The sequence below is a fragment of the Haliaeetus leucocephalus genome, unplaced genomic scaffold, assembly GCF_000737465.1.
Source record: "Haliaeetus leucocephalus isolate CR32 unplaced genomic scaffold, Haliaeetus_leucocephalus-4.0 Scaffold702, whole genome shotgun sequence".
In the NCBI taxonomy this organism is placed as follows: domain Eukaryota; kingdom Metazoa; phylum Chordata; class Aves; order Accipitriformes; family Accipitridae; genus Haliaeetus; species Haliaeetus leucocephalus.
In genome coordinates this window covers 1,527,532-1,553,228 of record NW_010973138.1, presented here as the reverse complement: position 1 = coordinate 1,553,228, position 25,697 = coordinate 1,527,532, and the positions used below count along the sequence as shown (strand labels likewise).

General features: G+C 42.2%; 1 protein-coding gene across 1 annotated transcript in view; it reads right to left on the bottom strand.

The window, feature by feature from the left end:
• Positions 1-8,344: 8,344 nt before the first annotated feature.
• Positions 8,345-25,697, bottom strand: part of WDR4 (WD repeat domain 4) — an 18,850-nt gene continuing 1,497 nt past the window's right edge. The window contains exons 2-9 of the mRNA XM_010580281.1: positions 25,291-25,447; positions 24,574-24,686; positions 21,351-21,411; positions 19,921-20,019; positions 14,067-14,131; positions 12,325-12,508; positions 11,398-11,467; positions 8,345-8,846 (exon numbers count right to left, since the gene is read on the bottom strand). Of these exons, the coding sequence (XP_010578583.1) occupies positions 8,668-8,846; positions 11,398-11,467; positions 12,325-12,508; positions 14,067-14,131; positions 19,921-20,019; positions 21,351-21,411; positions 24,574-24,686; positions 25,291-25,447 (928 nt within the window). The 3' untranslated portion in view covers positions 8,345-8,667. The remainder of the gene's footprint in view (positions 8,847-11,397; positions 11,468-12,324; positions 12,509-14,066; positions 14,132-19,920; positions 20,020-21,350; positions 21,412-24,573; positions 24,687-25,290; positions 25,448-25,697) is intronic.

Here is a 25,697-nt window from a genome sequence, read left to right as displayed (position 1 = left end):
TGTACCACCCACTGCAGGGGCAGCACGGCTGTGTCTCTTCGGAGAGGAGCTGGCTTTCCTCCTGCCAGGGCTAAAAACAAGCGGTCAGTGCTTGCTAGGACTAAACTCCCTTTGGTTTGAGGCCCTGAGGGACCTCATTCAGGCAGAGCAGACTGGGCTGAGTCTACGTGATAAGCTGCAGGCAGATAGGAGCTTGCTCTGTCCCAACAGGGAGCCCGCCCACAGTAAGCTGGGTGTGGGTCGTGGCTGTGCAGCTTTAGATGGCACAGTGCTGTGAACTGGGTGGACCAGTTCAGGAGCAGCACTGCCAGTAAAACCTGAGCGCGGGTTGGCTTTCATGGCAGCTGTGTCTGCAGAAGTCCTCCACGGCTTAGAGGTGGCAAGGGCGGGATCAGCTCCCAGCCTCAGTGACACTATCTGCCCACAGCTCAGGAGCAGGAAAAGATGGCAAAAGCAAGCTAAAAACACAGTCACACCACTTCTTTCTCTCTGTGTGCTCATGACAGCCAGCCGCAGCCAGCTCCCTCAACTTGTCGGCATGTCTCAGTGTGTTTGCCTTTGCCAGGCTCGCTCCTGCTGTTATGAAGGGGAGCTGATCAGCAAGGGCAGCAGGTAGCCCTCCCGCCACCACCCCGCTCCCCGGGGCAGCGGAAAGGATTGAACATCCGAGTGGTGAAATACCTTCTCAGCCCTAATGTCTCCTGCTCAGAAATAAAGCAGCAGCCACGCTTGCAATGCTGTTCATTGCTTACCAGGGAGCACAATTTCCTGACCCTTTCTTCATCTCTTGCAACTTTGATGTCACCTATATTTAAAAAATAGGTTATTTTATTAAAAAATACAATTTTTTTTAAAATAGGCTAACACCAGTAGGCTTTGCACATGTTAATTGTCCTCAGGCAAGTAAGATCAACTGGGTTCTTGATGGCAATCACAGAAAGAGCCAAGATGCACACAAGGTACGCAGGCCTGACTATGCCAACAGAAGAAAGAGGTGGCATCTCTCACCAAGCGATGAAGGATGAGTGTGGGAATGGGGAGGCTACTGTACCTCCTGGAGAGCCCTACCAGGAGAGCGACTTCTCTGTTTCTCGTTACTGAACTGTTCAGTGCAACTGCATACCTTGCTCAGCAAGACATATCATGCCCGTGACATCTGCAGGGAGAGCCTGACACCTGTCACTTCTCTCAGCATGACACAAGGTGTCAGAACCCAGACTGGAGCAGGAGCATTGGGCGCTGTGCCACAGCACAAGCAGCACGCACGAAGGGGGATCGACCAGAAGAGAACACACATGAAGCCAGAGGGAGAGTGGGAAATAGGGCTCTGATGGCTCACGCACTCCTGCATCCCTCAGCAGGCACAGGAGCCTCCTTCCCACACCCAGCAGGTGAGGAGAGCAGCTCTCACTGTGCTGGGTGTTCCCAGAAGGGGATGCAGCAAGAGGCCTGGCCACAGACTGGGTCCCCCAACCTCTCCAGCTCTGTACCAGCATGGGGAAAGACGGGTGCCAGGGCATGGTGGCACAAGGCAGGCAAGGAGAGAGGCAGGGCATTGCCTATGTGGTACTGGCAAAGCCCCACGTGGACCACAGGGCAATAAGTGAACTGGGAACCTCCTAGGGATTACGGTAGTTGTTATTAATTCATGCATGGATTTCCCCTATTCTATCTAGATAACGCTGTTCAGCTTCCCAGCAAGCATAAAAAAAAGCAGATAGGGTGAAAAAACCTCTTGCTTATTGATTTTTTCAACCTGTTTTCAGTGCCTTCCTAAATATACCCATTGCTTATTAACAGGAAGCAAAAATGCAGCTGCAGCTTTTCCATGCTAATACCTGACACGTCCAAATGGAGCTGCTATACCCAACTGTTGCCCAAGCTGCTGCATCTGACCAACGAGCACTTTAAGCCATTAACCTTTTATGCAGAGGACTCTCTATAGCTACAAAGGTGAAAGAGTCAGGTGGATTTTTCTCTTTTTATTTCTTTTTACTGTAGATCGTACCTGTGCTGGGTTACAAAACCAAACAAAAAACCCAGAGTGGCTGAAACTTCCTCCTGGCTGTACCACGGAGAGTAGAGAAGGGACAGAGCCTGATTTGATATGACTATTTTTGATAAGAAATTTGAAATTTTATATAGCTGACTTTACACTGAGCAGAGGGATCCCTGAGGTCTTTTGTCCTAATTTGGCTGGGGGAGGGTTGTTTGGTTGGTTTTGGTTTTTGGAGAGCTTTTTTGTTTTTTAATGAAGGCAGTGGCAAGAGTGGGAAAAGGCTGAAAACTCAGTCTTATGACATAATGACAAGAGTTCCTATGTCTTTGTATTAAAACAAGCAGCTAGACACTACTCTTCTCTCTAAAGAAACTCTCAAGAAATTTCAGGAAAACTGAGAAGCGCTGGTTTATTTTTATTGTTCTTACTAGAAGTTGCCTGGCACAGTTCTGCCCTTTTTACAAAACAGAATTTCTTGGTAAAGTATTCCGGAAACACAGTACATGCAAATCTTAAGACAGTGACTAATTATTACAATTATTTCCTTGAAGATAAGAAGCCTTCACTTTCTAATGGCTGGTTTATTTGCTGAATACTGTTGGCCTTAGATATGATGATGAATTATTATTTCAGGTAAATCTAAATGGTACATAGATAATAATATCAATCTTCCACAGACCAGGAAATAGGAAAAAAATCAGATCAATATTGCTTTTAATTTAAAATAGCTGGGGTGTCTCATCCTACCTTTCTTGGGCTTTAGAATATTAGAAAGCAAAGGAAGCACTGCAATGTGAAATACTGCAATTATAAAGGGGAAAAGTCAATGGAGAAATCCAAGACACCCAGCACTGCAGAAAACTACCTAGATTTTATATTGGATGCTGCCATCTTGACAACATGCTGATGAGAAAATATAGTAACACAGTTCTTATTTAAAAGCACAAAACCCTGGTGGGTTGCAACACAGCTGTAAAGGCAGTTAAATCAGGCTACATGCGTAAAAACCTGCACAGATGGAATGCTGAAATGGATGTTTTAATTGGTGTTTTTCATATTGAATACTGTGTTTCGTAACTGCCTTCCCCCAGTAGTCACTTCAGAAAGGATTAACAGCAACAGCTACTTGCTTGCACTGTACTCTTTTTTTCTATTTTAACACATGGCATAGAAAACTCAAAAGTGCCAGCATGTACTGCTCCCTGGCCATTGCACAGGGTTAAGGCTGTCCCCTTGTCCTCCCACGGTGGTCAAGACAGGTGAGGGCCACAAGCGGTATTGTTCTCTTCCCATTTACAAGTAAAGTTTAAGCCAATGGATGACAGCAAGATACAATACAGAGTGAGGGTCTCCTTACTTCGTGTTAGAAAGCAGTTTAGGTCTCCTACTAATGGTTGGGGATTTTTTGTTCGTTGTGTTTATATATATATATGATTTTATATTTATAAATATATATGACCAGGTCTGACACTCCAAAATCAACATTTCCATTCCAGATGAGACTATTAAATTCTTCTTTTTATCCCTATGGGCAACATGCAGAAATACTATATCCTGCTTATAGATGTAAATCTGATCAATCTCAGACAAGTGAGCAAGTGTACAAAGCTTTTCGATCGAGAGCTCGAGCTTTGCTGTTAACACAAGCAGGCGGACTCCATGACCGCATTATTGTCATATTTGCTTCTATGTGTATTTGCTTTGTGCTGATTCTCTGGAGTTAATACACATACCTGACTATAATGTACTGTTTGAATTAGAAGTTGAATTAAACAACCAACAGTCCCTAACTTCCATATCCAATGAACGTCAGTCCCACTGACTCTAATAAAATTTATTGAAAGTCGTTGAGACTCAAGGTTGTAAGTACTGATCAGAAAATGGGGCGTAGCCACTCTTGGATGTTCAGATTATGCACACAGGAACATGTGTCTTATGCATGTGCAAACGCATCCATTATCTTTATTAACAGAAAAACAAGGGGGAAAAAATATAGTATTAAAAGAAGTATGTTGCTGATGCTGTAAGCTTTCTTGAAGACAAAGCATCAGGTCACACAAAACAGTCTTCTGCCATGTTAATGGTTACTCACTGCTGTGGTCCAGTCTCCAAGGCACTCATAGCCAGGGTAGCTCAATTTGGAGATGAGCTCTGATAGATTTTAGCTGCTAATCCCTACAGGACACGGTGGCCTTGCATTATAGGACTGCCAAATGTCACACACTACACGAGGCTTGCACCTCACCACCAGTGGTGACTGCACACTTGCCTGCACGCTGGGCATGGCGTCTCCAGCTCCAGCCACAAACCATAAAGTTGCTGCTCGGGGACCTCAGCACCGAAATGGGGCTTGTGCTTAAAGGTGCCCAGGAGAAGAACTGCCAGTGCTGCAAACCCCTGCTGGGGTGGGTGACTCAGCCTGAAGCAAAGGATGATGCTGGGGAGAAAAGCAAAAGACAAAACGAATCGTAGTGCAGAGCAGAAAGCCTGAGCGTTCTTTTTTTGAGTGGCAGGGTGGACACCAGAGCTCTGCGCCCTGCTCAAAGCAGCCACGTGCCAGGGAACTCGGCACTGACCTGCGAGAGCCTCCTACCCACACCTGCATACAGGTGTGCCCTCAATTGTGGCCTCCACATGCAGGTCCCTACCTTCTGCAGGGACGTTTCATCTCCTTGCTGCCCTTGGTTTATCCCTCAGCTGCTCCTTTGGCTTCTAGTCACGTTAGTCTCCGAGAGGTTTTTGCCACAGAATTTCTACTCCGACCTTGACCTGAACGAGGGAAGGGGATGTGCAGAAGGGTAAAAAAGTGCTATGTGGGCTATTGAGCAATGCCCCACTTCAGGAGTGGAAGAACCTTCACTTCTAGTTCTTGCAGGACTTTCCAGAACCCCCGTGTTCAGAGATGCACAGTAACTTGTGCAAACACATTGGAAATCGAGATCTGTCGGCCTCCAAAGCCATTCAGTTCTCTAATAATTTTTCTTTCCAGCCTTTGCATCTACAACTATTGACAAATCATGTCCAGCCTGTTTTTTCTCATTTGTGAATTACAACTCAGCTGAGTCATCCCAGCCTCGATCACACCACATCACCAGGACTGATGGCAGCAGGGACAACCAGAAAGAGTTAAGCCCATAGGGCTTTTCCTTGTCAGATCAAAGCACTTCAAACAAAATATTTCAGCAAAGAGCAAAAAAAGCTGAAGCAGACTTTGGAGTGTATCGAAATTGGCAGCAACTTTTTATTAGCCTGAAGGTAAAGCAACTGTAGTGTACTGGGAATTTATTTTTTTTTTACATAAAGGAACATTTTTGTTTATAGAGTAAATATGCTTTCAAAGTTTTGTTAAAAATGTAAGGACTGTTCTAAAGCATGCTACTGGGCTGCATTTGATTAGGATTCCTTCCTGTTAGGACAGATGAAAAGTCACTCTGTTCAACAATGTGTTGCTGAAGGGGTTTTGGTGAAATCCCAGCAACAGGAGTAGGAAGCATATGTTTTGGTTTAAAACACTGAGGAAAAGAAACTCATTATTGCTTCAACTTTTTCCTTTCCTTACCTGCATTTTTAAAGGCTCCTTGAATTGTCAGTGCTTAGGGAAGACGCAGGGGAGTCACACAATCACCACAAAAAGGTCTAGCGCAGTGTGGGGTGAACTTATGTGGCCTACAAACAGCCCTTGCAATGGTTTGACCATTCCCAGTTCTGCTATAAAACTGCACCCTCGTTGATGCATCCCCTTTTTGCTAGGCACACATACATGCTTCGGTTCAAGTTCAGAAAATAAATGCAAGCAAGCGACACCAGGTTTAACCACTAGAAATAAATAGTTCAAATACCAGGGAGAGGAGTGTTGTCTCACTCTCTGTAGTAGTGGTATTCACTCCTTTTTAATGATTTGCGGGTGTCTAACCATTTCCCATTCAAGGTATAGGCACACTACAGCGGATTTAGACCTTCCAGCAAGTTTCCTTTCTCTGATCACTTCACAGACCCCTTCAACACAGTCCACAGACACACATGAGCTCACAACTTAAGCTCAGGAACTGTTGCATGCAGAAAAGGAAACATGAAATAGAATAGGAAAGGAAAGGAAAAAGAACGAAAAGGCCTGAATCATCTGCCAGATATCACATCTCATCTCACTCCCAAATGCCACGATCTGTCATCAATTCAAGCACTGGAAGAAATTTTGGGTTTCTTCCAGGACAGCAGGCAGGGTGAGGATCACAAGAGTACCCCACAGCCAGTGAAGATCACTGCCAAGGTCTATCCTGCGCTGAGAAAACGGCTGGGGAAAAACATCCCTTGGGGATAGAAACTGCTGACATTGCAGTCTCTTGTCCTTTAGAGGTGTAACAATACCAACGTTCATGCCGAAACCCCATCTAGGATCTGTGACCAACCCACTGAAAGCAGTTACCTGTGTCGTCCTCAGAAGATTTTCCTCCTCTACGAGTTTTGTTTATGCACATGGACTCATAACACTCAACATCAAAGCATTTGCTCCATTTATATGGCATCACATATGCACACATATACCATGATGCACTGCAGAAATAATTACTCCTAATACAGCGTAGCTAAGGTAGAGATACCACCTTCCCAGCGCAAGGAGGGCACTGCGTGTATGAGAACGTGGTCCTCACCAGTCACAGTACAAACCAAGAAACTACCCAAGCCAACTTCTAGGAAACAGCAAGGACTCCCAGGTAGCACAAGAGCCTTCAGGCACTCAGCATGCTCAGACGCTAACCCTGTCCTAGGGATGAGCCTCCACGCCAGGCCAGCTCTTTGCCGTGACAGCCAGTGAGCCACTCCACCAAGCCAGCCTGGTGGTTCAGGCACTCTCTTGAAAGACAGAAAAACACATCAGCTCAAAATTGTTTGTTCCACATTATGTAAAGTTAGGTCCGTTTATCTCAGTAGACTCTCTAATAAAAGGGTTATTGCACCTGAGGGGTTAAAACTCCTCGTCAAGCCCAAACATGCCTACCTACCACACTCTCCTTTGTCTAAGGGCCAGCGTAATCCAGGAGCACTCAACTGAGTAGGTGATACCCAAACAAGATGCCTCAGATCACTGGTATGTGGATATTGGGCAGAGGGGGCTGAACTGCTACACAAGACCATAATCTTTGTCGATGTGACACTGCATTCTTACATCACGTAACTGCACACACAGTAGAAAATACTTCGCATTTTATTTGCGCCAAGGCAGCTCCTGCCAGAATTAAGACTTTTAACTGGAACAGACAATACCACTCTTGACACTTCACAATTTTTGTCCAAAGAGACCTTTGCCAAGGCAGAAGGCTCTTTACTTAGAGGTAATCACTGGAAGAAACCAGACTATGGAGGTGAAGGACTGCCTCTGTACTAATGCAGGCAACGCTCTATGCTTAAGAAGGCAATTCCAAATAGAAGTAATATGAAAATCCATGTGATATCCTACAGCACAAGAAAGACTTGTGGCCTCTGGGACACATAGTAAGGACAAAGGCTGCAATTTTGAGCAGACATAAGCAGCAAGTTCTGCTTCTCTGCTGTATACCTGCTATTCTCAAAACAAGCTACATCTCAACAATGTCTTACACATCAGTGTAACCAAAATTTGAGTGAAAATTTTTAAATGACCAGATACTCCAAAGAGGACAGCTATATAGAGACCTAGAGAACTATTCACGGTTCATGAGCTAATTCTGAATAATTTTAATCAATTGTACAGATTTCTGCACCTGGTTTTATGAAGTACATTATATTCCATATAGACATGATGCCATCTGGTAGATGAATGCTATCTTCTGCCCCATGATGAAGCAACAAGTGATCCCATAAGGCTCTTACTGATAACTTTTCAATAAGATGTATTCTTTGGCTAATTGCAACATGAAAGACTTCTTGAAAGAAGCAGAATGCACTCCAGGCTTTGCACATCGGACACTCAAATCGTTTTCACAGACACACCAGGATCATACTGTAACAGAAGGATCTTCCAATAACACGAAGTTGACTGACATATTTTACTTTTACTTTCCAGTGTATAAAATCTATTTTTGCACTTCTTGCTATAGAAATAAGCCACAAGTAAGAAGCAATGGATTAGAAGCTAGGCAGAATCCCTACCATATAAACTGAAGGTAAAGGGTAAAACCAGGGATGGCAAAGTCTCAGCTAAAAGCTTTCATATACAGCAACAATTTCGCTACAGTCCCTTTCCCATAGCCAGGTACAGTAAGTTAGCTACATTAACTAACAGACCTTTTAAAAAGTTAAAAAAAAAAAAAGCCAAAACCCAAAAGAAACAAATAACAACAAAAAAAAATCACATCAACTTTAATCTGTGCACTTCCACCTGCAGAAGAAAGCCTGAACACAGTAGGCAAAAAGAAAATCCTGTTTCAAGGAAAATACCATTTCCAATATTCATCTATCATGCCTTAGAGATTCCTGGGACTGAACCACTAACACCTGTATGCTGCTAGAAGCTTAAGCATATTGTAAACACATTATCTGCTGCAAGCAGGATCTTTTCATATCAGGCTACCTGAAAACCTGAATCTGAATAAAAGTTTAAACCAGTCTCCTTCCGTAATTCATTTTACATTTAAAAACAGTCTGCAGTCAGATCAGTTCTCAGCAAGGCAAAAGTTACAAGCTAACAAGTGTCATAGCAATGATTCCTCAGTCTTCATCTTTTTTGTTTGTCCATTTGAACCACATTGCAGATCCTGCCTTTTCTTTTTCTGCTGCTGTAACCTTTCCTCTTTCCTCTGTAGGTAGGCAGCCATGTTATCAAATGAAGCCTTGTAGAGACTGCTGTAGTGGCTCTCTGCACCAACAAAACCTGCAATTGGGCAAAGCAAGAACACAAGACAAGTGTTATTTCCCTTAGCAGTCTCACCAATTACTTCCTGTACTGTAATTCTAGATAGTGGCATTTCAACTCATTTACTGTGGTCCTATCCACTTTACTTAATATCAGCATTTGCACTGTGTAAGCCTGATTTGTGTTGGTAAGCATCTGTCCTGCATTCACACAGCCAAGCACAGCCTCCATTTTTAATTTCGCAGAGGCAAGCACCTGACATTCAAGCAAAGAGGGCACACAGCTCTTTTTACATGTTGGACACTTGCAGAACTTCAAGGTTCCTGTTTTAAAATGACTGCTGTCACCACTTGTTGTTCCCCAAGACTTAAGCACTGCAACGGGCATATGCTACTGAACTATGCTTAGCTAACTTGCCTCCTAGAGTATTAAAAGAAGCTTAAAGAAGTAGACTTCAAATAGTGATGTCCTACAGCACATACACATTTCTAAATATCCACCCCAATGGTTCTGTTACACCTTCTGTGAACCCAGCATAATGTTCAACACACCATCTCCAAGACTGTAAGTTTAGACAAGTTTAACAGGGGAACTAACTACTTTCCAAAAAACCCCGAACAGATTGTTTCTGTAGAGAATACAGAATAAGACTAGTTGGCTAGGTCCACATTTCAAAAAAATTTTAGAGTGGTACCTGACAAAGTCAGTTACCTCTAGTTCTCTTTGTACTCCTACCTTTTCCCACTTCCCCAAATTCTCAATCTTAAAGGGCAAATGCAAGGAAATCCAGTATTTGCTAGGGTTTGGTCCTGAAGCTAGTGTGCTGCCCCACAGTAATGTACATACAACGTCCCCTTGTTTCTTGGTACACAAACAAAACAACTTTCCCTCACTGGTACTCAGCAAAGCGCATGCCTTTACTTTTGAGGGTCTTGCACTGGCATAGTAACCAATTTATTGGCCTTTGGCCCTGGGAGAAATTGCGTGTTGTCAGTTTGAATAGCCATGCTGCTCTCTACTTGATCAATCTGCACTGAATCTTGCTCTATCTTTTCTGAGATCAGTTATAATAGAATGTCAAAGTGTTTAACGTGTACTTCAAGATTGACCTACGCATCTTAAATGCTACAGAATCATCAATCAGGTGAAACAAGTTTATAAAAGGACGATATACAGGCATTAAGACTGGCTTTAAACAATATAATGATCACCTTTTTTAAAAGAAGTAACTACCTTTTCAAGCATTAATTATGCACTAGCATAAGTGCTCATCAAGTGAGCCTGCCCTTACTAATTAACAATAATAGACCCTGTCATCTGAGCAGTCCTCCCTTCCCATCTGCAGATGCAGCCAGCTACCGTGTACCACAGTAATTTGCTACACTGGCTAATTATGCTCAGAACCTCTTCCCCTGCCTGCTCTTTTTACTTTTCTGTTGCTCATTTTCACTCAGACCTCATACTTCTAATTATCTGCCTGGCTGTAACTATCAAGTCTGCAACATCTACATGCAAACAATCTCCCTTCTAAAGGAGTACCTGACTTCCTCTTAAATTTCAAAGACTGTACCAACTTAATGACAACTTAATGACCAACTTAATGACAGATACACCCTAAACCATACAATACTAGATATCAAGGAGACTTTCCATTAGACTGCCCATTCCTGCAACAATTCCATCTATGTAGGTTAATCACCTTTATGTATGACCACCAGGAACAGACCAAGAGACCAGTGAGGACTGTAACACCTTTTTTAAGGAAGAAGGTTCCCAGTTTCGCAGCAAAGTACAGGAGAGACATTTCAATTAATCAACTCTCAATACATAATGAGACATATGCTAGCGCATGCCACAACCCTTCTCTACCCTGCAGCCATCACTGCCCTAATTTCAGCTTTTAAATAAAGTTTGATGGTTTTTAAATACAAAAAATCCTGGAAACATAGGGTGCTTCTGAACTAGTAAACCATGCATTATTTTTCTGCCAGAGACTGGAGGTGGGGCAGAAATCAAGAACAAAATGAACCAGCCCTCACAGCAATCAATTTCACCCCTGATGATACCATCCAGGGTCACACCCTCCAGCCACAACAAGCTCCACATAATCTGCTTTGCCAAAGTGGACCCAAATGGCCCATCTTTACAGCAAAGCTGCTCCTCCCATGACTATTCCATTCTTACTATCTCTGCTGTATTTCTGATAAAGTGTCATGCCCAAGTAAGAGACAAGACCACAAACAACAGTATTCAATATTACAGCAGTAAGACAGACTCCAGCAGCTCTGTCATAGGGTGTTCAGATACAGCCCTGTGATAAGGTGCCTAGGTAAAACAGCTATAATGCTGTAATTCTGATCTAAATACCTACACCATTTTGTTGTAACAGTAACCTGAACACACTTCATGATCTACACTAACTTCCATACCAGATGGAGTGATGAAACTGAGAAAACTGAAAGTGACTTCAACAGCCAGCTGAGCTGACCTGAACTCTGATTTTGCTCCTAAAAATTATGCTTTAGCTGTAAAAACTGCATTTCCTGGGCCTCTAGGCCAAATTTCTCACCTTCAAACACTGTCCAGTTGTCCTGAAGATGTTTTGACATCTTCTGTAATCCTTCGTCATCAGTTACAGGCTAGGAAAAGAAGGAACATTGCATGACATTTTGGGAATAATAAACAATCTCATGTTTCACAGCACACTGGAAAATGCAACAGCTCTCATATGAGTACAGTGAAACGAGAGCAAGTGTAAGCCCTTCACGATGTCTTTTAGGCTCCTTTTTTCCAGGACTGCTACAAAAACCTGGCCTGAGATCATGTGTTCTGCTGGGGAAGCTTTGTGGCTTGAACGAAAAGAAAATGGATTCCCACTTACTATCTGTGAGGAAAAGGAATATCACGAGGAACACAAAAAGGTCAGAGAAAGTTTTATTTAAAACCACTTCACAACTACACCATCATTAACTGAGGACTTATATGGATAACAAGTGAGTTTCCAGTTGTTTAATAGGCTATTACAGAGAACTTGATAGCACATCCCTCAAATTTGACTCCCTGTTCTCAATGAAAAAAAAAAAAAAAAAAATCCCCTAATGCTTCCAGAATGCCTTGCCCCCAAAGGATCCCTCGAGAGGCAGGCACAGGAAAGGCTGTGTGGAAAGCATTCTTGAGCAAAGCACAAAGGGATTTTGTTGGTTTGGTTTTTTTTTAAATAATCAAGTGTAGCACACAGAAAGCACAGGCAATGGTTTAAAGTACTGAGTGCAACAGCTGACAACTACTCTGTCTGATCCTGATATGCCAGATGTTAGCTTTACCAGAGAAGAGACTGGTTTTCATGACAAGCTCTCAGCAGCTTTGTGTTATACACAGGTGAGAGAAGTAGAATGAGATGTGTATCTACGACTTTTATTCAGTCTCAAGACATAGAGAAGTGTGCCATTTAGCTTTCATGGAACATAGGGATGTTAGCATAACAGAAGTTATCTACCTTCCACTGTCCATCACATGGTCTGTACAATTGAAGAGGAGCTTCACTGTCTTCCTCCAAAATCCATAGATTTCCCGTTTCCTCAAATGCAATGTCCCAAACTTTATGTTTCAAAGAGATTTGCTGTCTGTAAACTAGCTGCTGGGCAATGGCATCAAGCTGAAAGATGTAGACTGTGGGAATACTTTTGAGAGGAAAAACTTAATTACTATTATAACCAAATCCACCTACAGCCATCACTTGTACAGCAAACTGCAAACACCCACTCTAATTCCAAACAGAGCCAAAGCAAAGTCATTAGGAATTGCAAAAAATACCCTAGCACTTCAAGTGCAGTTTGCTTATGTGATTTGAGACAGAAGCTGTAAATACCTAACATGTCAAATGGCTTTTCAAGTGTTATATGAAAGAAAAAGCAGTCAACGCTGCCTTTTCTTTAAAAAAAAAAAAGAAAAAAAAAAAAGGTTGTAAAGGGAATTTCATAAGGATTACTAAGGATTTATATAAGGAGTGTTGCATCATAGCACAGTGACCTACAGGGCTTCACTTGAAAGAACATGTAGCTGAGCACCGGTCAAAATAAAACAGGAAAGGAATTACATGCCGGGGAGGGGAGGAGGGAATGAGAGGGACAGGAAAACCTTGACATGGCTGAAGAATAGGACTCTGGCACTGCACTCATCTCCACCTCTTCCATCAGCACTCGCTCCTCTAACAGCCACAGCCTCTACGTGTAGAGCTTCCCAACCTCCCTCAGACAGGTTCCCAGTGTGCCAGGCAGGACAGCTCAGCTCCCTCCTGAGTTGCCTACCAGGTCCACATGACAGCACTAGTTAGAAACGCTGGGCTGTGGAGCTGGAAATGAAAGCCTGATGCAGAGCACAGCACAGCCCCTGGGCCAAGTGACACAGGCATAGCCCTCGGCTGACATGGCTTCCCCTTCCAGGGCCAGTTTGGATGCCCATGCAGAAAGCCTGATGGGAAGCAGCTAAGGCTCCTTGCTCCGGTGAAGAGCAAGTCCACTGAGGGGACAGATTGCTGATTTCACTGTACAGTCAGCTCTGGCAATCTCTCCCTTTCCTGTTGGCAAGCTTTTGTCAGGAAGAACAGCCTCCTTGGCAGGCTTAAGGTGCTGTGGAATGAGAGGGGAAGAAGGCTTGTCCATCCCCACAAGACATTTCCCTGCCAGTCGGATTTGTAAGGTTCCTCCTCAGTGCTTAGGCCATTCAGCTCCCAAGCACTCTCTCCTTAGGCAAACACGTACATTTGAACCCAAAAGCCAACATAACCTCTCCACAGTTTTAAACTGAAGCAACACTGTGGTTTTAAACAGAATGGCTGAACCCATTTACAGGAGCAGAATACAGTAACAGAAGTTTGGCCGCTCCGTCACCACAGCACCCTGAATAAAAACACACGGGTCAGGCACAGTGATTTAGGGAGACATCCTGAGCACCGAGCAGTGCATCGTAGTCTTGCGTTTCCTCCTGCGAGGTAAAGGCATCACAAAGTCTGCAAAACTTAACTAAGCTGGGTGCCCCTCGCACTCACCTCTGCACTCAGACCAAGTACAACAAGGACTCAGAGGCTCCCTGTGAGGCCACAGGCATGCCTGGGATGCTCGGAGACCCACAGTACCAAGTACTGCAGGCTAGGGGAAAGTTAGGACAGCCAACAGGGAAAGCTGCTCTTGCCTTTGCAGGAGCTGTGATGATTTTAGCCATTACTCCATTTATTCTTACCCATCACAAAGAACAGCAACATAAGCACCTTGACAGCAGTAGGTTATTCTTGACACAGGGTATTTCTATTAGGAAAAGAAAAAGAAACATCCTTGTAAGTTAAGACCATTTATGGGCAGAAAATTCACATTCCATTTCATGTCTTAGCCTTTAAATTTAGCAGATGTCTTAATTTACAGCAAGTTAAGCAACATAATTAGCTCTAAACTGCAGTCAAGTATATTTTTGTACCAGTGTTTGCTGTTTTATGAAGTTTTCCACGCTTCTCCCTTCACAGCCATCCAAACAGAGATCAAATGTAAAGGTTTTAGTGAACTACTCTTAATAGACAAACTAACAGATGAAGGAAATGTACACCACCTTCAAATATTCTCTCCTGCACTGCTAATGGCAAAACCATCAACATTAAGCCTGCTCAGCTAGAATATCACACTAGCAGCTTAGAGATTATAAACACAAGCCATTAGCTGCTGTTATGTTTGTTAAAAAAAGAAGATAGTGATGCATAGCTAATATCCTTGCTGCGTTGTCTCTGGTGTTCTGAAGAACAAGGCAAGACTGCCTGAAGTCATTTTCCTCATTAAAATAAAAAACACACCAAAACAAAACAACAACAACAAACTCCCACACCCAACAACAACAAAAAAACCCCACACCACACTCCTGATTTAAAAGATACATAGTTTTATGTGGAAGAGAATCAGAGAAATACCTTTGCCGCACAACCATACTACCTGAAATATATAGCAACTGATTTGAGGCTCAAGTGCAAAGCAAGAACTTGGGAGGAGCAGAGAAGCTGCAAAAAGATGCCCTAGAGTGCTTTTTCAAAAGTATCTGTTATATAATGTGAAAGACAAAACTGTAAAGGCAAAAAGGCTGGTTCTCAAGTATATTTTATAAGTAGCGATAACACCAGCACTTCTGATTAATAAAACCTTCCTACTAGAGAAGCAGTGAGCTATTCTCTTTAGGTCAGGGAAAAAAGATCTTGACGCTCTGCTGGCAGAATTCAGATGCATCATGTCCACTTTCCTTTTACCCCCTTTCCAGCCTTCACCTCTTTCCCTAACACAACACTGGTCACTAGACAGAACCTCTGGTTCATCAGCTTAAGCTGAATTTGCAAGTAACCACAAGATTTTACCCTTTGAGCTACCAGCTGATGTATAGGCATTGTCAGGGTGCTTGTTTCAGAATTTTGCAATCAGTATAGGAAAGCAAAACAAGCTGTACAGCTTCTAAATATTCAAGTCAGCAAGTTTAATACCAGAAGCTAACTATTTTGTCAACAGTACATGATGCAACTACTAAAAGATAAACCAACTGCAGGAAAGAAATTTAATTAATTGTATAAATATAGCTGAAAACCAGGGTTACACAGTGCATCTCCAGCACATGAGGGGGAAAAAAAAAAAAAAATCTGTTGTGTGATACAATCTCGTGGGGGGGAAGCAAGAACAACAGCATGCACACACTTTTCACTCACATAATTGCCTGTTTGGACAGAAGAGGAGCACTTTATAAAAGACATTATCAAAAGGATGATATGTTTCAGAGCTCTTGAGAATGGATGGGACTAATTTCTTGCTACTCTGCAGAAATACTAAGTTGTTAGTCCATATTTAGCATTGGGACCCGGGACCCCTGTTTAACATGGACATAAAATGCTTACGGTTCCAAATACCAGGTAGGACGAGTGAGCTAAATCTGAAACATTCTCTGTAGCTAATACATCTAAATGTAGTTATTGCAGTATGGAGCCACTTACACCACAGATTCAGAGTAGAACTGACACCTCCTATTGTAATACCTATTGTGGGTTCTTTAGACATTCAAGGGAACAAGCCAAGACACATATATATATTAAAAAAATCCAAACCTCTGATATTTATTTCTAATAACAAAGCTCTGCCTCTCTCATGACAAAAATGCAGGGCAAGTGTAGCGATGGGAAATGCCACCTACAGAGCTGAGTGCTTTGTCAGAGAGACAAAGGGTTCTGTGAACTTGAAGTATGCAGCAGCTCTCCCCGACCCTCACTGGGGGAGGGAGACAGCAGCTTTTTTGATTTGAACCAAGTGTTACTTACAGCTGGATGGAGACAGGAAAATACATCTTCTTTGCAAGCTCTTTCCTCTCCATGTGTGGGTAAGTTAACAATCAGCCAAGTGAACGCAAGCCCCAGAGTAGTATCTTGTTCAAGGACAAGCCTATGAAATCAGTTAACTTAAAGAAGAGCTACAAGAGCAGTCTGTGATAAACAGATGTTCACCTAATACTCTCTGAACTTATTCAGCATTTATATGACACTGTTATCAGCCTGCCAACACCTTAAAATTAACTTTTGATGTCCTCTGTAAGGAGAGGTGACCCTATGAAAAATTAATGTACTGGAGCACTGGGGTAGAGTTGTGCAATTCATGTTCTGGACTTTAAACAAGCTTCTGCCATCAAGAGGATCAGATGAGGTGAAAGCTCTGAAGTAGGAAAAATATTTATATAGCACTACAAAATTAGAGAATTACTCCCATTCTAGTGGGAAAATGAACTGAGGATCTGCAACCCATCAGCTGAAATCAATGCTACACTGCTCACAAACACTCCTACATTCCCAAAACAGACATATATTCATCATCTGCCAAGCAAAATAAGCCCACATTTATGTGCTCACATAACCCACCATTACTGATGATTCCATTATCATTGTGCTTCAAGTTGCATTTCAAGCTTCAGTGCATTCACAGTGGTTATCAACAGTAAAAATGAAATGCAACGCAAAAGAAAAGAAAAAACACTTACGTCCTCATCTGATCTTTGGCTGCCGGAGTCATTTACAGACAGCATGCTGTCTGTAGGTTGTAGTTACAACCTACAAAGTGCTGACTCAAGAGATTTTTCCCTTAAATTCAGACTATAAATGTCACACTCGGTTTTGAAGATGATCTTTGATACACCTGGATGCACAGCATGGCTAAATACTACCACCAGAGATCATCTCTGGCATTTCTAGCACTGTTATGCCAGCAAAACCCAAGTCTCCTTTCCCCTTTGGTCCTGCTGGCCATCAAGATAGTAACTGTTCTAGAAGAAGTACATATTGACACCTGTGTAGCAATACAGCACAAAGGTGGCAATGCACCGCATTAAGGTTTACATCTGTCCTTTATCTCTCTGTAAACCCTGGGACGCTGTCTGATCACTGTTCCAAGTACATATGAAATCTGGAAGTCAACTGAGTCTTTTGCACCCCTCAAGCATTGTGCAAATTTAGTGTCATCAGAGACAGATTTTAAAACACCTGTAAGAGTGGGCAGTAAGCAGAATTTCACAGATTCAAGGAACAGGCCAGCCTGAGGCTTCCAAGACCACAGTTAAGAGACACATAGAGCAGTGGAGAGAAGAACTGCAAAACACCGCAGGAATAGTTTATTAACCACTGTGTTACATTTATTAACCCACAGTTTGTGGATTTTCCCTTTCTGTCATTGCTTACTCACACCGAGGTAAAGCAGCTAAACAAAGATTCCTCAGTCAAAGGGCACCCCAAGTTTCTACTGAGAGACTCCATCAGCATAAAGACTATCACATGGAAGGGGCTTCATCAGGTGTTATGACACAAGGCAAGTATTACTAAACTACATTTAAAAGCCTTCAAAAACATTCTAAGACAGTTGGAGATAATTTTTTAAATAGCTCTTGCTTGCAGCACCAAGGTTTTTTTCCTCTAACGTGTTAGTTTATCCAATACTACGTTCAAGGTTTATTATATAACTTAATATTTTTTATAAACTTGTTTGTAAGCAATGGAGTTAGGATTCAGTGTGAGATCAAGCACGTTAATTTACATGCAAACTATCTTACTAAATGCTAAGCCAGTCTAAGCGACAAGTAACATTTTGAAAATTAATATTAAGATTCCCCACTTCACATCTAGTTGCTTATTAGTCCTCAATAATCCAATAAAGCTAAAAGACAAAGTATTTTAAAATAAAACCATTCTTCTCTCCAAAAGAAATACCTTGCAACATTACTGCAGACATGGATTCAATGTCTATCAAACCATGTTGTTTCAGAGCACTCAATTCATGAGCTACTTTTGAACACAAAGATAAAACACTTGGGCTTTGAAACTCCCCAGTCCACTTATTTCCAGAAGGCTATATGTGGTAAAGTAAATTTGTAGGTTTGCCTCAATGTTAACTATCCATTCCTCACTCAAATCCTGCTGCGCCCAGACTGTAAGAGGATACCAGCCAGATGGGCTTGTCCCCCAATTTGGTACACCCGTTTTTTTGCTTGTGAAAAAACCCAGAAATAGCTACTTCAAAGAGTTCAAGCACTAGACTCAAGCTGAAATGGGTCCGAGACCTTGTGAATGTGTACAAGAGGTCTCTGGCTCAGGTGTGCTTTAAAGTATACTTTCAAGTTCAGGAGCAGGCTAAATTGTCCACATATATATACTACCCTGAACTCCTGCTAACAGGAACTCTAGGCCAAAACCAACATTTCCAGTATGTAAGCTTTGAATGCTGTGATGCAAGTGGCTGCCTTCTTGGGCTTATGCACGGACAGAAAGTTACACGTTATTACTCCAACACAAAGAACAACTTGCTGATGTCTTCTACACAGAAGAAACCTTGAGTTGTCAGGTCTGTCCCTAGGAGCTTCCCATAGGTTGTGCTCCCACTTCATTAACTAGGAATCCCACTAACAAGATCAGGCCAGACCTACACGTACAGCAAAGAATCTCAGAGATCCCCACGAATGGCTCCCAACTGCTGGGAGAGGCCAAGCACAACACACTTCGACTAACCAAAACCACAGCAAAACACAAGGGAGGAAAGACAGAACTTTTCAATTCCATTTCAGCCTGGATATGAATTCCAGAGTGGATTTGCCTCAAGAACCATGCACGGCTACAGGCTTCCCAGTCACCTAACAACTGGGAGACAGCTGTGGTCTTCAGAGAAAGAAGTGTTTTTAGAGATTCACATGAAAATAACACCCAGCAGGATGGGTGATAAGATGAACAACTCCTAAATGACACAACAGATTAGCAGCTGGCTTAATATGATGTACACAGCAGGGACAAGAATGTGTACTGTTTCACTGCTAATAGGTCGTATGCCAATTCACATGACAAGAAAGAACAAAACCAAACATCAGTTACTACCAGAACCACTGCTCACATCAGATTAGCATCCCAAATCACAGTAGCACCCCAAACGTGTATGTATGACACCAGTCATGTACAGGCTTCAAGCTAAGGAGAGTTCCTGGGGTATTCAGTTTTCACATAGGACTCACACATTTTAATTTTGGACACTACTCAGCTTCAGAACAAGCCAAAGGAACAAGCCCAGTGTTCTGACTCCACCAGGCAGTACTATTGCAGGTGACTGGTTACAAATGTTACAAAGCTTCTTTTTGCTCAGATAAATTGCAACTTTAACACTTCAAATTCTAAGTATTTTTAAAACTGGGTGAACTTTTAGATCTTTCCAGTGTTACAAGATATTTGCTGGCTAAGAGACAAAGTCACCTGTGTTTTTGGAAAAATTTTCTAGTGAAGGCTTTGTCCAGTGTGCAGAACTTGTATTTGGGAAGAATTACAAACAGCTTCTTTTGGTCACTGCTTGGTACTTTTTAGAAATGTACAGAAGACACAGGAATGCATTTCAGGGACTTTTTTCCTTTCCTGAAATTCCAGGCTATTGTAACAGATTCTAGATCCCACACAACTTCAAAACCCACCATCAGAAGGGAGGCACTCCTAACAAAATGCAACAAATCCGTTTGGGAGTCACAAGGATCTGGAGGTTAGCAAAAGCACTAACACAAATGTGCATACCTGGTCAGTTTTGGTTGTCTCAGGCCCACAGACGCTACTTAGATGACAGCAGTACACTTCTTCTCCGCTTTTGTACTCCCAAAGTCTCAGTGTCAAGTCCTGGACAGATGGAAGCAGACACAAGTCTATTAATAACAGCACCTCAGGCAAAGAGAGGCCACTCATGGCCTTCAGCTAAATCCCATTTCCCTGAAGAGCTTCCCACAGAAGCTGCTAAATAGTCACTTAGTTAAGACCTCAAATTGCAGATAAAGCATTTTAATTAACATAATTTTCCCCCTCCATTCTAAATTATTCAATCATGCTAACTTTAATTCTCCTTTTGAAGTGGAAATTGGGTAGCTGGAGGAGTGCATTTCAAGTCTGTCTCAAATAGCACAGTAATACATGTGCTCAGCGTTTTAATGGCCATTCTTTCAGGTTGCCCTTCTCTGCCCCTACTCTTGTTATCACCCAAATTGTCATTTGATTTAGTAACCTCCTGGAGAGAAGCTAGAGTCATCAAAGAGCATTTGCTAAGAATGAAATACAGCCGAACACAGCACTAACACTAGAGTTGCTTGAAGAATTAGAGGAACAAGAGCCAAGAGCCTTAGGGAAGCAAGAGCAGCAGCTGAAACCAAATGCTAAGTATTACTATGATCTTCACATCTTCACAGAAAACATTATCTGTTTCCTATGCAATTTTGGTAGTCTGGGAAACAAAGAATGTTGTCTCCCTTCTTCTAGACCAACTCCATCTACTCACTCTGTACAGGTCTGGCACAAGAGCAGAATGCCATCAATTTAAGGAAAGGGCTGGTGGGAGGGAAAGGAGGAAACACTCACTTCTTCAGTTCTCATTCAAGCACTGTGTAGCACTGCACTGCAATCTCTGCACAACATGCACTGGACATACAATGAGGACATACAGACAAGGAACATAACTCAGAACAAGTCTCACAGGGGAAAGCAAGTGGGAGGGTGTAGAGTGAACAATTTTCTCATCTTAAAAGCTCTAAAAAAAAAATTAAATAAATCTGTGATTATAAGGCCATTCATTCTCAAGACACTGATTGTCATGGCAGGCTGGCATAATACCCATTTGCTTCAAAGTTGTTTAATAGTCCAATGATTAAAGTTTATCTGTGCTCCAAAGCAAGAGTTAACGATGAAGAAATACTAAGGACTTTGTGATTCCTTCATCCCAAAGATCTTAATAAGAAGCTAGCCTTGCTATAAACACAGTAAACAGCTCTTATATGATCTAGCAATAGAATGACTGAACACTGAACAGAAAGCTGAGAAAGGGGGGAGAGAGAGGGCATGCTGTAAACCATGACAGATTATTCCAAGTATCCAAAGCAACTTGCAGGAAACACAAGCAAACAATGGTTTTAAAGTCTAAATTTTCAAGAAAAATACTTTTTTGAAGAAATTGCAATACATACCCCAGAAGCTGACAACAGCAGATCAGGATAGTTGGGTATTACAAGTATTTTGCTTACAAACCTAAAGGGAAAGTAGTCAAAAGTTGAACTCTCTTGCATGACACTCTGGTCTTTACACACACGCAGTAAGAGAAAACACCAGTTTTAAAGAGAACCTTATAATAAACAAACAAACAAGCAGATTCTCCACATCAAGCTACTTAGGAGGAAGAAAAAAATATGTCTACAGTACTTAATACAGTGTATATACTACACAAACTACTGACTTTCTACTTAATAGAAAAAAATGTATTTCCCCTTCTGCACTCAAGGAATAGTACTGACTTCCTCCCGACTGAGAACATTGCCATTTAGACCAAAAAATGCCAATGGAGACACAGTTACTTGGGTAGCACATTCCCCTTTCTCAATTCATGATGCACATTAAAAACATGAATCAACAGATGCTTTTAAAACACAACAGTGATGACTCAGCTTTCAGAGTACCAGATCTCTCCCATCACATTTGGAGATCATTCAAAAGCAATCTTTACAAAATTTTAAAACAAACATGTGGCAATTTACCACCAGCGTCTACATTCACCTAGAAACCTTGTTTTTCAGAAGTATGTAATACTGCTGTGTCTACCATGACTTGTCTTTGCTGAGTAATGAGGACCTGAACTTCTGGAGTTCGTTATTATCTTAGAGCTCGGCAACTAAAAACATAGTGACCTGAGCAAAACATTACCTAAGTGAGACAGTCTCGCTTTTGAAAACAGACATAATTTTGAGGCCAATAAAAAAAGAAAGAGAAAAAAATAGAAGGAATAGATTTGGTCACTGTAATACAAACTTTCATGACAAAGCAGTAATGGCAGGTGCATGCAGGCATAATAGATCCAGCAAGAATCACCATGCACCCCGTTGAAAGAAGAAAACCCAGGAGCGTGAAACAAGACAATTATAGCTGCTTTATGTAATCCTTTGCTTATTCGTTCCTAATTTAAATATTGATTTTTTAAAAATATTTCAATCAATTTACACTAAGTGCTTTTCCACTCTGTGGCCGCTAACTAACTCTTTGTGCAGACACAACAGCCCCGATTTAAATGTGTCCTTCGAACCATCAAGTTCTGTTCATTAGAAAGTACAACTGTGTACACAGTAGGTGGAACATCAGACATGGCTCTGTAAATATGCTACAGAAACTGACCTGATCAAAGACTACTTAGATCTTTAACATGAGTAGTCTCTTGCTTTTGTACTATGCCAATTCTACACAGGTTAGACTACCAAATGATGTTATTAAAATCAAACTGACACTCCAAATTAACCTGTGTCCTAAATGCTCTATTAAAACACCTTGGTGGGCAAGTTTACCCATATCTCAAGTTCTCTAGTCACATCATCTTTCTTTAAGTCTTGTTTCTGATATAGTGAGTTGACTGTACCACATTGCATCATCTTATGAAAGAACGTGCCTGGAAGGGTGTTATCCCCAAGTAACTCAGTGGCCAGACAAGCAGAATTACATGCATTGCCAGCCCTATGCAGGGTCATGTCTTCTCTGTTACCTTGTCACTGTGGACTTCAAAATGTAGCAGTGGACACACAAAAAAACCCTTGCACAACCCCCCAACCCTACTCAAAAACCCTAACAACTGACAACAACAAAAAGCCTTCAAAAGCCCACCTCTATGTGGTTTTGTGGAAGGCAAAGGCAAGAGACTTTGAAAATACCACAATTCATAGACATTTTAAGCAGCAAAATGTAGGGGGAAAAGTCTTTTAAAAGTTTATTTGCCATATCAGTCTTCTTCATGGGAAAAGGACTACTGAGAAGAAAAGGGAAAGTACAGTCCCTCCTGTAGGCTGAAAAGGAAGTCCTGATAAACTGGCTTGAAGACAACCCCCATTCCTATTCCTAAAGAACTACCAGTCTCCTAGCAAGTCAGAGTACATCTGAATCACATCAGTGTAGCTAGCAGGTTGTTTTGCTGCCTTCCACTCTTTAGATCACTGTAATTAGGACTTTTACTTCAGGATGGAGGAGAAAGGAAAGGAAGGGAAAGGCAAGATCATCCTTCCTGTTTTGATGCAGAGTGAACCCTACGTTTTACTGGACTTAGTAACACAGCAGCACATCATCCTTCTACAGGGATATCCCCTATGATCCACCTTCCACAGATCCTTCTATTTGCCTGAGTGTTCCTCCTCATAGCAATAGAACCAATCTCAAGTAAAACACCAAGTCCCTTTTCTCAGCTACCAGAAAGGCCAGGTAACTACATTAAAAAACGTGATTCCTTGAATCTATTTTATGGGACCATTTTGCACCCTCTAGCTCACTGCAGTCTAATGTCCAGGCAGGAAGAGTGCTCTATCCTTCCTATTGATACAGCCAGGTTTTTCTGCATTACCACAGAACCTCCAAGTCTGAGCTCTGCATTGAGATGCCATTAGATTAGCGTCTGTTCAAGCCACAAAGACTTCCTAAGATTTCCTTTCCTAAGGCTAAGGTAGGCTCCATCCTGAACTAACAATCTCCGGGCTTTGGATTCTCTTGTGGCCAGCAGGTTGAGGGAGGTAATTCTGGCCCTCTACTCCACTCTGATGAGACCCCACCTGGAGTACTGCGCCCAGCTCTGGAGCCCTCAAAACATGAAAGACATGGACGTGTTCAAGCGGGTCCAGAGGGGGGCCACAAAAATGATCAGAGGGATGGAACACCTCTCCCTATAAGGACAGGCAGAGAGAGTTGGGGTGGTTTAGCCTGGAGAAGAGAAGGCTCTCGGGAGACCTTATTGCAACCTTGCAATACTTAAAGGGGGCTTATAAGAAAGGACAGACTTTTTAATAGGACCTGACGTGATAGGACAAGGGCTAATGGTTTTAAACTAGAAGAGGATAGATTCAGACTAGATATAAGGAATTTTTTACAATGAGGGTGGTGAAACACTGCAACAGGTTGCCCAGAGAGATGCCACATCCCTGGAAACATTAAAGGTCAGGTTGGACGGGGCCCTGAGCAACCTGATCTAGTTGAAGATGTCCCTGCTCATTGCAAGGGGGCTGGACTAGATGACTTTTAAAGATCCCTTCCAACCCAAACCATCCTATGTTTCTGTGATTCCGACATAGACCTAGCTGTTGTTTAATATGATTTGAGGAGACAATCATTTCATCCACTGAGGCACAGTGAAGACCAGCACGCAATAAATTCTGCACACAACAAACTTACTCTTTGTGTCCCAGACAGTAGGATACAATATTATGAGGAGCCTTTGCCAAGCTGACTCTGATCTTCTCATCTCTGTCTGCAGTTAGGATATACTGGTCATCAGGACTCAGTGTCTGTTGGTAAAGGGAGAGTTATAGCGTCCAGTAGTTCAATGTTTGTTTTAATATAATTCTTGCTAACCAGGAAAAATAAAGATAAGCAGTAAACTATCTGTTTCTCTTGACTCTGAATGGCAGGTGCAAACATTAAGCCACGCTTTTCCCCTGACAATGAAAGCATAAACCTTTACAACAGTAACTTCCTCGCTCACTAAGACAAGTGACACCAACTACTGGGTTCAGTGAAAGCTACTGAGCTCCAATGGTACAGGCAGAAGTCCCACTGCATCTTAAGAAGAAAGAAACTTATCACATTGAAGAGCCCAACTGACATGACAGACTGGGTGAATTCCCATATATATTCCACCACCGAGTCTTCTGTGACTGTAACATGAAGACTTTTTGAACACTCACACTCCCAGAACAGATAACCCTTTGGTAAGCTTGTTTCTTTACCAAACTCTGCAGATACAAACTCAGTAGGAAGAAATCCAGACCACATACTTCATTTATATAAAAAAAACAAACCCCCAAATGTAGGACAAGAGCAATGCTGAAAGACCCAAACACAAGCAGGAATGCAGGTTTGTACACTAACTGCAAGGAGGCACATACTTACCACATCCAACAGCAGAGACAAGTGACCCAGCTCAAGTTTTCCATCTGCTTGGGGTTCTGTTATTGAGTAAGAATAGACATCACCAGATTTGTCTGCAACCAGAATCTTATCCTCTGCAGCTGTGATAATCAAGGAAGTACATCTCCTGCTCACAGACCTGAAAGAAAAATGGCACAGTTCGAACAGCTCTGGATGGCAGCTTCAGCAAGCCTGGATTCAGACCCAGTTAAACAGACCAAGAGACTGGACAAAAAGCTCTCACATGCAACATTCTTGAAATGGCAGCAATGAGAATAACGTTAAGGGAGGGTATGGGACTGAAATAGCACTTTTGAGACCTATTAAATGACTAAACTATGTAATAGCAAACATCGGGGGGGGGGGGGGAAAAAAGGGACGAGCATAAA